Source organism: Nomascus leucogenys, chromosome 2 (genome assembly GCF_006542625.1).
Source record: "Nomascus leucogenys isolate Asia chromosome 2, Asia_NLE_v1, whole genome shotgun sequence".
Classification (NCBI taxonomy): Eukaryota; Metazoa; Chordata; class Mammalia; order Primates; family Hylobatidae; genus Nomascus; species Nomascus leucogenys.
In genome coordinates this window covers 41,074,174-41,088,574 of record NC_044382.1, presented here as the reverse complement: position 1 = coordinate 41,088,574, position 14,401 = coordinate 41,074,174, and the positions used below count along the sequence as shown (strand labels likewise).

General features: G+C 45.4%; 1 protein-coding gene across 7 annotated transcripts in view; it reads right to left on the bottom strand.

Moving 5' to 3' along the window:
* Positions 1-2,063: 2,063 nt before the first annotated feature.
* KLHL3 (kelch like family member 3) overlaps positions 2,064-14,401 on the bottom strand; it is a 273,160-nt gene continuing 260,822 nt past the window's right edge. For all 7 annotated transcript variants that reach the window (XM_030828726.1, XM_003266419.4, XM_030828745.1 and 4 more), the window contains 3 exons: positions 13,166-13,306; positions 10,631-10,774; positions 2,064-6,674 (listed from right to left, as the gene is read on the bottom strand). In XM_030828726.1, coding sequence (XP_030684586.1) covers positions 6,646-6,674; positions 10,631-10,774; positions 13,166-13,306 — 314 coding nt within the window. In that variant the 3' untranslated portion in view covers positions 2,064-6,645. The remainder of the gene's footprint in view (positions 6,675-10,630; positions 10,775-13,165; positions 13,307-14,401) is intronic.

The window sequence follows — 14,401 nt, the reverse complement described above, 5'->3', positions numbered from 1 at the left end:
GAGACCAGCCCTGCATGATGGGGGCCACCCCTCCTCTCTGTTCCACCCCGAGGGTCGTGGCCCTCAGGCCTGCAGTCGCTACCTTTCCTCAGCCCCAGAGCCCCCTGCCAGAGGCAGGTAGGCAGGCATAGGCCCTGGAGCCTCCACTGGGCTGATGGGAAACCTGGCTCGGCCTCAGGCACTAGTGGGCAGCTTTGGAGCTGCAAGTAGTCTAGAGAGAAAGCCACATCAAAACTACCTAAGGACAAGAGCCAGCTGCCTCTCTACAGCTCCAAGCCCCAGTCTCCCCATGTGCAAATACACAGGCTGCATCTGACAATGTCTAAAATCCCAGTCAGGGGCCCCTTCCCATCGGCACTGACCCTGGAGCAGTAGGAGAAGCTGTCTGAGCAGAAAGGGATAGACAATGGGGAATGCAGACTCCTATGTGAAAATGCAAACAGAACAGAAGATATTTTTATTAAAGTAAAATAGCTTATTAGGGTCAAAAGACACTATTTGTAAACTATAGAAACATAAGTTGGTAGAAAAACCACCAAATATTAAATTACTCTGAAACTTCTCCTGTAAGGAGAAACCAGGCCAGCAGCATAGTGGGGGAAAGATGTGCGCCCTGAGACAAAGCCCTCACTAGCCATCAAGCCCTCACTAGCCATCAGCCCCTCACCGGGCCTCTCCAAGGCCGGGCGACGCCCAGAGCAGATTGGCCCCAGAGGGGGTCTCCAGCCTAGCTCTGGGATCTGCTTCCCTGCCCACTCTTGAGTGCCAGACATTGGTGACCTCCTAGCTGCAGAATGCACTCACAGGGTATGGCCTCTGGGATTTGAAGATGACACAACTCAGCAAGCAGCTTCAGCAGGAGGAGTGGGCCTGCACCTCTTCTCAAGGGTCTGTTAATTAACTCTGGTAATCCTGTGAATTAGGCAGAGCATCATGTGGTCATTTGCCTCCATGAGGTGTTATGGAGATTAACTGGAATTAAAGCATTCAGCGCAGGGCCTGGCACACATCAAATGCAAAATAAATGCTGGCTGCTATGATTATTGAAACAACTGCAGCCTGAACCCTCTCTTCTCAGGCTAATGCTCAAATTCAATTGTGGGTCAAAAGAGTTAGTAGGTTTCATCCAGGTGTGCTCCACCTGCTCACAACACACCCTCAGATAAATGAATTCACCTTTGTGGGCCTCCTCTGTCCAGGGGCACAAATTCCTGCCCACCTATTCAGGGTCTGTGGGGCTCAGAGGCCTGACCTCATTCTTCTGAACAGTCTAACTGCTCAACAGGAGCAGAGGGTGAGTGGTGAGAGATGGGAGAACAGAGGCTAGAGCGGAGGCCAGCCCAGGAGAGGGGAGAGGAGTTGGAGGAAGGAAAGACACTGCCACCCGAGCCCTACTCACATGCCTTTCTTTGCTCTCCCATCAATTGTTCCTGAGTGCCAGGCACCAGGAGTGCAGAGTAAGTCAAGTAGGCTGTGCCCTCTTGGAGCTCAAAATTTACTTTCCCAAATATGGGGAGGAATCTGGCTAAGGGTTCCCACTCGTCTCTTGAGTCTCTCCAGCTTGAAGATAAGTCCAACACCTCTGTGCTGTCCATCTGTCACCTGGTACAGGCCAGGGCTACTGACATCCCAAAAGGGCCTGGGACTGGTTTGTTAACTAGAGAGGGAGCTAAGGTCTCTGAGCAGGAGGCTTTGAGAAGTTACAGCTGAGCCAGTCATCCACCCCCACTTCATACAAGGCTTCCCTCCCAAATAGTGATGCCCAGCTGAGCTAGACATCTTCCCCACCAACCCTGACTCTCAGTGGTTCCCAGTGATTATCTGGCAGTTACGCGCACCACCTAACACCCCCTGGAGGGACTGTCCTCTCTTGGCCTCATTGAAGAAGGTCTTTGCGGGTCTGGCACTCTGCTGGGGCGAGTGATGGAAACCAAGAAACCCAGATATTGTCCAGTAGATCTTAAAATTTTTTTAATCCGAAGACATACAGGAATAAGTCTGTCCTTTTCATGTTTGAGACACAGCAGAGAGACTGGACTATAGAAATGAAATACTGAGAAAAGTTTGCACAGTTCAGTGTTTATTAAAATTAAAGGATGGGAAATTAGAACATGATTCCTGTTAAAATAATACATTTGAGGAAATGTTTCTTCAGCTATCGCTGTAACTGATCAAGCACGTGACAAGTGTTCTTTTACAAGGTATACGGTCCCTAACAGCCATGCAGAGAACACCAGATCGAGGATCTTACCTATGCAATATGTTGTACGGGGTGTCAGTGATCAAGTCTGACTGGCTATGACAACCACAGGGACAGAGCACCCACACAGACATACACATTCAGTGTCTTCAATTTTCTTTCAAAGAAAGTATTTCACACATAATATGCAAATTAAACAAGAAGTACAACAAGGGTCCTCTGTTGCCACTGAAAATGAGGGGAGCGGAGGACGGGGGAGCAAATAATTTACAATCTCATAACCAAACATGGCACTAGGGCGATTTGATGCTGCAAATGCCACAGTCCTGTGCATTCCTGCCATAGCTGATGCTATATCCATGAATCACTGAGTCCCATGACGAAGGCTGCACAGGGGCTATGAGGCTGTAATTATCCACTACAGAAGAAATCTCTTCCATTCCCAAATGCTGGAAGTGCTGCTGGCTCTCCTGCTTGGTCAGTAGAAACACAGCACAGCTGAACATGAGGGGCTTAGAACTCTAAATAGTGCAAACGCTTAAAAAAAAAATACATTCTAACCTCCTTGCTTCTCCAGGCAAACAGCCTTTAAAAACTCCAACTAACTGGAATATGAGTTTGCTCAACCTCCCAACTTGATCCAGCTGGGTGCAAATGGGGAGCACAGAGGCAATTTAAATGGCACCTGTCCCAACAATAATAATAATAATAATAAATTTTAAAAACCATGATGCAAATGGCAGATAAATACACAAAACAGAGCCTGGGGTAGAGACATAGCTCAAGAAGCAAGTTGTAAGTGTAGTGTGAGCACCTGCAAAGCATATGCTTAACACATGGGGATCATGAGGATTGACCCCTCTTTTAAAGGTTAGAGACAAGATGCTCCCAAAAAGGGCATCATCCAGCAGCAAAGGCCTCAAGCTATTGGAAGCTTCAGATGAACAAGGAGATAGAATAGAATAAGGAATGGTCGGCTGGACCTAGGACACGATGGGAGTATGTGCTGGGGGGGCAGGCCTTTCCCTGAGGCTTCTCCATGCCACAGGGTGCCAGGCTCAGTGCCTATCAGTGGGAGCCACCATGAGACAGCCCAGCCTCACCCCCACAGAAAGCAGACTCCAAAAAAAAAAAAAAAACCACAATCAATACGGACATAATATCAGTCCCTAGCAATTCAAGAAACACCAGCGACTGCATTTAAATTCAGCAGACTCCCTTGAATATGGTATTAAAAAAAAAAAAAAAAAGCTCATCTACCTGGAGCTACTGAAAAATATGTTTCTGGAGGGTGAGAAACAAAAGGAAGAGAGCTACAGGCATGAACTATGTTTGAGTGAATGATGCAAAGAACATAACATTTCATTATTATGGACAATAAAAAGCGATTCAAACATCTTGAAAAAAATATCTTATAAAAATATCTACGTTAAAATTTTAGCCTAAAAGCTATAGCTTCAATTTTATAAAAAGGCAATCTTTGAAAGGATCTGGCTCAGAAATATACAAACATTACACAACAGATATCAAAGTAAGACAGCTCAAAAAGCATCTTAGGGGATATTGCAACTGGCTTGTCGGGAAATAGAATTAAGTATTCTTATTGCATAGCAGAAAATGAGGTCACTTTTATTTGCATAATACTGCAACTTTGTAGATGGAGAGATGCCATTGGGTACTTATGAGAAATAACTTTGGAATTCAAAATCTGACTTCTACATTGTTCAAATCAGTATCCAAGTGGCGTCTCGGCTGCTTCTAACCTTGGGCCTCAATTCCATTTCACCACCGCAATCAGATGACAGATATGCCATTGGCAAAGCTGCATTCACAAGCAGCCGTGGCCACCCTAAGTGGGGAGTAAGAGGCTTCATCTACCATGTGACCAGCACAAACTAGAAAATAGCCTGCTGTGTCCACTGTGGAAAGAGAATCGTACCTGGTGATGAAGAGATAGCAGGTTTTGGTGGCATCTGTGGGCAGCCAGAGCAGATTGGCTTTGGTGATGACGTACGAGTGTTCTGGTCCCTGTGAGAAAGGACACATGACGGTGGAGTGCACATGGCCTTGGCAGCACGCCCAGCAGAGGCAGTGCTTTGTAGGGAGGGAGACGTGAGGTGAAACCAATTGCAAAAATCCAAAAACAGAAAACATGACTGGCTAGCTTTCAGTGGAGGGACCCTTCCCTGGAAGACGACACATAAAAAATAGCCTCTCCAGCATGAAAGTCTAGCTTCTCAGTGGTGGGGGAGGGGCAGGGAATTCACCTATCATCTGAAATTGAGAGCTTCTGTGAATGGCACACATCAGATCCCAACCCCAGCCTCATCCCCATCACACATCCAAACAAGTCTCAAAATTTCCTCAGAGAAGGAGAAAGGACATTTCTCATTCTATCAGCTTCCAACTCACAGCCAGGTAGAGTTATGAAGCCACAGTTATCCCCACTTCATAGTGAGACCAGAGCACTCAACTAAAACATGCCTTGCTTCCTTTGGAGACATTTCTTCCAGGTCCCCCAAAGCTGGATATTTCAGCCTCTTCTGAAGGCTTCTAAAAATTCTGGGTACCTTGTTGTTCTCCAAGTATCTTGTTGAAGTAACATGCGCTTAACATCAGAAAGAGAAGTTTTGTCTTCAGGAGAGTTGCACATTTAGGGCACAATAAATATACAGTAAATACACAATGTGGCTCACTGGCTGGGAAGACTTTGGGGTTTCTAACTGCAGGGGCTGGGGGATGCCAATCTCCTGCAGCACCTGCTTGGAATTAGCCCGGTCGTATCAGAAGTCCAACATCAGGATTTACAAAGTTCCTTGGCTTCCTGTAGGTGGATTCTCAAAGTAAGGAGGGTGTCCCAGACTGCAAGGTATGAGACTCTTCTCCAGACACAAGACTTCCCCTGCTTATGCCAGAAATTCCAGCATGAGCAATTTGCTAGTTTAGGAACAGCACAACTTTAAGGTTTTTTAAATACAAATTACTCCATGCACCCTCAAATGCCCACTCCTCAAGATGCTTGAAGTTCTATCATTAATAATTTTTACCTGTGAATTAGCAAAGCTCTCACCAAGCTCCCTTTTTAAAATGCAAGCACACCTTAGGAGGCCTCAAATCCAGGGCCCACTGATATCTCCTACCTCACAGGGAAAGTAGTAGTGGGGTTCTTGGGGGTTGGGGAGAGGGTGCACACCCTGGAATAGGGGGAAAGCACAAGAAAAAGAAGACAAGGACATTAAACAGACTTGACCACTGTCACAAAGTGCCAATGGCCAGCTCTAGTGGTATATTCCTTTGAAGCCATCCAATGCCCATATGAATCACACACGACCCCATCCAGCACAGGCACAAATCTATCTTTCAGTCTGGAAGAGGGTGACCTCTTATTTATCCTCCAGACCAGAACACTTTTGAGAGTAAAATGGGGTGCTGTGAATAATTAAACCTGGATAATAAGTATAAATGGGGACTGTCCTGTCCTGGGAAAACCTAAAAGTAGGACCCTCTCTGAGACCATTATAGGCAGGAACTGAATCCTTACCACTTTGGTTTTTTGTTTTTTTCCTGTTTTTGTTTTGTTTGTGTTGTTTTGTTTTTTCAGTGTTACCCGAAGCTTCTCTGAAGAGCTAGTTTTCCCAGCTGAAGAGACATAACGTCTCCCAGGCCTGGAATCTATGACATCAAAGACCAGTGGCCTAAACCTGAAGACTGGGCAGTTCTCATCTGCTTCCTGTAGAACTCAAGGAAAAACAGCGGGCTGAGAAACACAGGGAACCCATTTGTCTCTTATTCTAGCAGACAGAGGACACGGTGCAGCTTTGAGAATTCTCCAGCTCTTCTGCAGACAAAGTCACAGTAGTTAAAGTACATAAGTGGGTGTGGCCAGAGAACTGCCCCTCTCACTGGTTATTTCTCGACATTCCCAGACTGTCTAACTGGACCTTCAGAAGAAAGCAGCTTTAGTAGTCTCAGGGTCCCCATGGGACAAATCCAGAAGAGAGGTCTCTGTGACTTGATTTTTAACACAGCGAAAGGATCAGTAGTAAAGAAATCCAGTAGACTGTCACACACACTCACCCCCCAACTTAGAGAAACATAGAGAAACACCATGGTCTACACACACACACACACACACACACACACACACACACTCCAGGGTCTGTATTGTCCCTGTAGAAACACCAAAACAAAGCCCAAAGGTGCTGCCTGGGGCTGTCAGGACCCCCCTTGCTCAGGACATAGGCCAGAGCACCTCAGGGGAGCGGGGGTGGGTAATGGTGTCCACACTGAGATGAACAACACCAGTCTGCCAAGTCAGAGGAGAGCGGTTCTCACAGCAGCATAGACCCTCCCAAGCAAGTTGAATCCAGTCACCAAGGTCCTGCTGGTCAGAGTCACAGGCAGCACCTGCTCCTTCCTCCACCTCCTGGCAGTGGGAGTTTGGGTCACAAGGACTTATGAATCACGGCAACACCTAATAAGAAAGGGGGAGAAAGTTATCATCTTAGCTTCTCCAAAGTTACTCCAAGTCCCAGTGAGTTCATGAATCCAAGATATCCTGAGTCACAGCCAAGGGAAATGTGTACAATTTTTATCCTAATATTGAAGTGGACTCAGGCTGCTAGCAGCTGGCTGTTCCCCACTCCAACAGCCAAGTCCTGGCAAGACACTTGAACCTACGAGCACAGTCCCTCAAACACCACTGACTAGTGGCCTCACCCTGTGTCATCACATGGACTCACTGTGGTGACTCCTGTCCCCAGCCCTAGCACCCAGCCCAACAATGCTCAGCGTCCAGGGGCAGTTATGCAGTTCTAAATTTGAATCACTGTAAGAGAAGCGATGGGTGATTCATCTCTGCTTTTAGAAGACACTGGAATGAAGCGGAAAGCACAGCAGGCTGCCTTCATGGGAGCAAGAAAGACTGAATTCCATTCTTAGCTCTGCCACCAGTCAACCTGCACTATGGCCTTTGGCAAGTTCTTTGACCTCTTTAGGCTCAGTTCCCACACGAATGTCATCTAAGAGACCCTGCCAGTGTGACAATCTCGACTTTGGTAAATGCTCCAGACATGTATGCTGTGTTACTGTTTTAGTCCGAGTGAACCATGCTCAGCACCTAACTATAAATCCAGGCATGACCCAAAATCTCACTGTAAGGGACTGAGGCTACATGGCAGATATTACAGGTTGATTCTGTCAATACCCTTCCTACTTGCCATCCTCGACTACAGCCACCAGCAAGTTGCAAGCTCAGGTTCCCAGACTGCCTGGCAGCTAGATGTGCCATGTGACCCAGTGCTGGCCAACAAGACTGTCAAGGCAAGTGTGCCAGTGTTGCAACACTGGCTTTGATCTTGTTGTGACTGGAATGCTCATGCAAGGCCAAGGGGAGGCAGCAGCCCTTGATAAAGCTGGCAGAATAGAAAAGAGAAGAGAAACCTGGTTCTTCAATGTCAGTCTGAGCCCCCAGGCCAACCTTGGATTTCTTTCTACTTGAGACAAATACACTCACTTCCTTATTTAGGAAAGTATCTGTCAGGGTTTCTGGTGCCTGTTGCTAAATGAAATCCTAACTTACAGGTGTCTACAGGCAGGATAGTTGCTGGAGTCTTATTTTAACATAGTCCCACAACTATGAAATGTTCTGGTTGAAGATGAGATTGAGAGAACACGGCTAAAATCAAGCCAGGATACCCCACTGGAGATATTCTGCTAAGACATCTATTTCCTGTTTATTCCTGCCTAAAGGTGCAGACATAGAAGCTTCGAGGCAGGAAGAACCTGAGTCCAGGTGCCTGGTCTTGACAGCTTCTTTTTTTTTTTTTTTTTTTGGAGACGGAGTCTCGCTCTGTCACCCAGGCTGGAGTGCAGTGGCGCAATCTCGGCTCACTGCAAGCTCCGCCTCCCGGGTTCACACCATTCTCCTGCCTCAGCCTCTCCGAGTAGCTGGGACTACAGGCGCCCGCCACCACGCCCGGCTAATTTTTTGTATTTTTCGTAGAGATGGGGTTTCATCATGGTCTCGATCTCCTGACCTCGTGATCCGCTCGCCTCGGCCTCCCAAAGTGCTGGGATTACAAGCGTGAGCCACCGTGCCCGGCTCGACACCTTCTTACTTGAATCTCAGACATCTCTTTCAGAAGGTAGCTTTTTTTTTTTTTTTTTTGCGAAAGCAGGCTCCTGTGTTGCTTTTTCATATAACCTTTGTCTTAATAATAAAAGTAATATATTCTCATTATGGGAAATCTGGAAAATGCACAACACAAAGAAAAAAGCTTTAATCCCTTCACACAAAGAAAACCACCACTGTCTTTTTGGAATACTTTCTAGCATCTAATAATAATCACAATCATTTACTGCATGGTGTCTAATGCCAGGCAGGCATTGTGCTTAGCTCTTCACAAGTATTACTGCATTTCATTCTCACAGCACCCTAAAGGCTTAGTCTAATTTTATTCCCATTTTACAAATAAGACAACAGGGGTTCAGTATGATAGAATACCTGGCCCAGAGACCCAGGGCTAGTGGCAGAGCTGGGATTCAAATTCATATCTGACTCTAATATGCATCTGTAAAAGAAGCAGCAGCTATTCAACCCCCACTCCCACTACCACCAATACAGGACTACATGCGTGAGTTCACAAGGTTCATACAACTCTGCATCCTTTTTTAACCTAACAGGCTATTACAAATGTTTTCTCATAACATTAAAAATCCATACACTATATAAATATCCCATAGATGATTAACTATTTCCCTCATGTCAGACATTAAGTAATTCTCAGGTTTTTACTATTATGAGTAAGGCCCCGATAAATTTGTCCATAAATCTTTGCATTTTGGAGCATTTCTTTAGACTTTAAGATAATAGACTCAGTAAGTGGGTTTGAACATAAAACTGCAGGTTTGCTTGTCTCCTTCCTACCTACTTCTGGAGAGGGCAGACAATGAAGAAAGGGACGTGAAATATTCAGCATATATATGAAATTCTAACCACCCACACTTAACTCTTCCCCTCTCATTAAGGCACACACGGAGTCAAGGGAAGATTCCTCACTTGTCTCACTCATCCCAGAACAGAATTACTCCAGGACCAAACTTCTTCTAAAATGTTTTATACTTAGCCAAGAAAAGCATTACAAGGTGAAAAAAACTCTAAAGGAAGAAAAAAGTTAAAAGTCCATTGCAACAGAAGTCTTGCGTTGAAAGAATGTGCTGCAAACTCCTTCAAATCTGCACAGCACAATCTTCCTCTGCAGTCAAACAAGGTGGAATGACTGACCTTTATAATGCAAAATGGGAATCGGAAGAATATTCCTGGAGTCGTGGTATGGATTAAAAGACTATATAATGACTATAATGACTATAAAATACTTTGGATAATGCCTGGTATGTTCTGTGCGTGCTGGATCAATAATGTTATCTCTATTCCAGGTTCTGGAAAACCAGATACAAGGAAATGAACTACACCATGGATATATATTTGCTCATTTCCCCATGGACCCAACCTTAGTAGTACCAACTCTGATGCCACCCCTGCCCCTGCCACTCACCAAGCCCCTCACACACACTCCCCAAGAAGCTTCCACACCCGGCTGGTGCCTTACTCTAAGGCTTACCCTGAGCTGGAGTAGCACAAAGGGCATGGACTTAGCACTCTGGGTTTGAACTCTGACTTTGCCATTTATTAGCTGTGTGGCCTTCAGCAAGTTACTTAAACTCTCCAAACCTCAGTTTCATCATCCATAAAATAGACAGATACGGTCCCATTCAGCCCAAGAGTTGTTGAAAAGATGAGAACAAATGCACACTCTGTTCCTAACACACTGTCCCATGGCACGGGGCCAGCCACCCAGTAAAGGACAGCTATTCCTGTGATTGTGATCCACCCTCAAAGTTTAATTGAGCCTATCTCCTCCAGGAAGGGTTCCCTGGCTTTGCCAGTTCTCACCAGTCTTTCATGTGCTAAAGGCTGTCTAGCATATGTCATTTAGAACTTGTATATACATCATCTTGTCTTCCCAGTTGTCTAATTCAACCCTGGACAACAACAATTGCATCTTATGCCATCTAGGAGCCTGGCACAAAGTAAACCAGGAATGGCAATGAAATTCTAAAATCTTCTTGTGACAACTCAGTTCAGTTGGAAGTGGCTCAATGGAACAAATTTTATAAATTCTGAGGCTATCTTCAGGTTCACAGGGTCCAGGCAGGGGCAGGGGGTAATAAGTGCTAATTATCAATATCTGTCATGAGCGCAGAATGAAGGAGTGGTGGCCATGTAACAATTACCTGTCATCCCTGGAGGAGGCACTCAGGCCCAAGTTAAGCAAGCTCACATCCCCTCATCCCACTGGCCCACCCAACCCTCATTCCCCCAGTGTGTTGGAGGCCTCTCGGATGGGCATGGAGATGGCACACACTGACCTGCATAGCTCCGCCCCGTGCTCATGTTGGTTGGAAGCAGCGTCCATTTGTCAGTGATGGGATTGTAGTACTCCACCGAAGCCAAGTTGCAGGATCCATCATCCCCTCCAACCACATACAGGAGCCCATTTACTGCACAGACCCCTGTGAGTCAAACAAAAGCCACGGGAGACATCACAGCAGGGGCACTAAGAGATCAGAATTGATCAAGAGACTGGGAGGCTCTTTTCCTCCCTTCATGGTAATACAACAGAGAGTTGGCTCCACAGGTTTGAGTTTGCTAAGTGAAAGAAAATATTGACAACAGCCGCTGGGCTCCAGGGATCCTTCTTCCTAACAAGATCATTTCTCTGACCAGGGAGTTTTGCTTACTTATAACGTGTATGTCCCCCGCCACACACATGCCTACACTATAAGTATGTAGAGCATATGGGCACAGACCCCTCTTTACTGGAAAGGTGTATACAGACCTCCTGTGCCAGGCCTGAGCTAGGGAATAAGACAATTCCAAGGACTTCGTGCATGCTACTACTTCTCTGCTGCTAAGTTTTTCCCTGATAAGCCCTATGTTATATCCATACTGTGTGATGCTGATGGTTATGTCTGTAATCCCTTTACATGACTGGGTCTACATTCACACACAACTCCCAGGGATGAGGAACAGCTCCCACCCTGATCTCAGAGGGAGATGGATTTTGGGCAAGGTCTCATGCAGCAGGGTCTAAGGCATAGGAAAACATAATTAATTATTGCTCATTAAGACTTTCAAAGGCCATAGTCCAATATGTTGTGTATTTTTTCAAAATTAGATTAAGGGATTGGTGATACTCCAAAAAGTAGTAATTATCAGTGTTGCTGAAGGTATTCTCAAATACTGGTGAGACGATAAAATGGACATCTTCCTGGATGGCGTCTAAAATACATGTGCTCCCTCTGATTAAAAAATTCCACTTCTGGCCAGGCACAGTGGCTCACACCTGTAATCCCAGCATTTTGGGAGGCCAAGGCAGATGGGTCACTTGAGCCCAGGAGTTCAAGACCAACCTGGGCAACATGGTGAAACCCTGTCTCTACAAAAAATACAAAAATTAGCCAGGCGTGATGGTGCATACCTGTGGTCCCACCTACTCAGGAGGCTGAGGTAGGAGGATCTCTTGAGCCCAGGAGGCAGAGTTGCAGAGCCAAGATTATGCCACTGCAATCTAGCCTGAGAGAGTGAGACCCTGTCTCAAAAAAAAAAAAAAAAAATCCACTTCTGGCCTTTTATTCTAAAGAAATAATTTTAAATGTGTACAGTGATTTAGCTATAAAGACCATTTATAATAACTAAAGTATTACTTACAGTATAGAAAAGATGGAAATAACCTGTGTCCAATAGTAGATTGGTTGTTTAAATTATGATATAGTCATTTAAAATAATATCATATAAATAAGTGTAGTGCTGTAATAAGACGTTCATGAGAGATTGTAAAGTGAGTTTTTTTAAAAAACAGGTTATAAAATAGTGTTATAGTGTAATTCCATTTTTGTTATTAAAAAATAGAAATATCTATGTATGAATTTTATACAAACACGCATTTACATCTAAACTGAATTCCAAGGTTCTAGATAGACTAGCTGCCTTAAGGGTCCTGTAATTCTTTGCTCATGTGGCTTAAAGCCAAATGAGAACTTCTATCACAGCAGGCTTAGGCAATGAGTAAATTAGTAAATATCCCCCCACCCCTCCGTTTACACTTCCAAGTCAGCCACGAATGGGCTTAGCAAACAGGTAATATGAGAATAATGAAAATGGATCTGCCTGAAAGTCACCTGTGTGTCTTTCCAGCCTGGGAAGTTGAGCTAAGCCAACACTTTCCTAAAGCAAAGAGGCATAAAGGTATACTGACACAGTACACGACCCACAAGGCAAAGCTCAAAAAGGAAATAGCTTAAAAGGGGCCTCATGCTCCAAGAAATATAAACCTAAATACTCTACAGTAAATCTTTCCTACAGGAAGGCATAGGAGACAAGAAGGAAAGCAGAGACAGGAATACAAAGAAAGCAATAAGGACAGGAGAACTCATCAAGGGTCCAACTGTCCCTGCAAGGAAGGAGACTGGTTTCAAGTAGGAAGTGAGAGGTTCTCCTAGCCAGGCACTGGCAAAGAAAAGATAGAACCAAGTGCCATTGTCTGGCCCTTGTCCACAGAGCCCTGTGCTTAGCTACCTACTAAAGCTGTTGGGCAGGGGGCATTGATGGCAACCAGAGGACTTTTCCAGGTCTGTGCTCATCTGTGTGCGGTAAAAGTCATTACCCTTCACTGGGGGGAAAAGGGATCCTCTGCATCTAGGTTGCAGGATCTGCAGCTAGCTTTTGGGGTCTCAATTTCTCCCCTCCTCTAACCGAGAGCCCACCTGGCAAACAAACACTCCCTGTTCAGGATATACGCTCAGCTCCAGACCTTGGGAAATCTCCCTGCTGTTTAGAGCCAGTGTCTTCAGAGAGAAAAGGCACACAACCCCCAAAGGGGAGATGGAGACAGCAGTCATTACCTGCATTGCGCCGGCACATGTTCATGTCTGCCACTTGCTTCCAGGTATTTGTTCCAGGATCGTAAACCTCAACGCTCTTCCTCACCAAAGGCCCATCATGCCCACCTGTGGCGTACAGCTGTCCGCTAAGCACTCCAACCCCTGAAAGGCAGAGCACAGTGTCCTAGCCTCATGCTGGCTACAGTAACCAGAAATCAGGAGGCCTGGCATCCGGTCCTGGATAGCCCTGACCAGCGAGGGGACTTGGGGAGTGCCATTTTGTCTCCCTGGACCTCAGTGTCCTCATCTGTAAAACAAATATAATGACACCCTACTTGCCTCCTCATAAGACTAGCAACTTCAAAACTTTGAAATATAATGCAAATGTGACCCAAATTCTGTTTTTAAAAAACATAAATATATATATATATATATATATATATATATATATATATACATACATACATACATACAGGGGAGGATGTTCATAAGCAAAGAAAAAAAGACGAGAAATACTGAAAGAAATCCATTAAAATATTAAGAATAATTATTTCTGAGTGGTAAATTACATTCATTTTCCTTTTTTGCCTATCTATATTGCCTAGTTTTCCTACAATGCTGTATTACTTACACATCCTTATATTAGTTGAGTAAAAAGTTAAAAATTGAAACTAGCCACACAGCAAAAGTGCTGAAATTATTATTAGGGAGGCCTCCCTGCTGGTCGTGTAAGCAGAAGCTGACCTTTCTGCCCACTTCTCTCCTGCTGTACTGCAGAAGGCATTATTAGATCACTCACCGTGTTGATCAGCCTGAGCTGAGTGCTAGAATTGCTTCGTTTACAATTTTTAATATAATCTTTTAAAATCCTTTTATACAACAAGAAGATGAAAGCCATAAAGAAGGAAGACAGCACAGTATCTAGAAAGTGCAACTGAGCTGGTAGCTAGGACACCTGTGTTCTGGACCTGTCTCTCTGACTTGCTCACTGGGTGACCCTTCCCCTTTCTGGGCCTCAGTTTCCCTATTTGTAAAGGGAAAGAGTTGGCCGGGCACGGTGTAATCCCAGCACTTTGGGAGGCCGCGGCGGGCGGATCACGAGGTCAGGAGATCGAGGCCACGGTGAAACCCCGTCCCTACTAAAAATACAAAAAAAATTAGCCGGGCGTGGTGGCGGGCGCCTGTAGTCCCAGCTACTCAGAGAGGCTGAGGCAGGAGAATGGCGTGAACCCGGGAGGCGGAGCTTGCAGTGAGCCG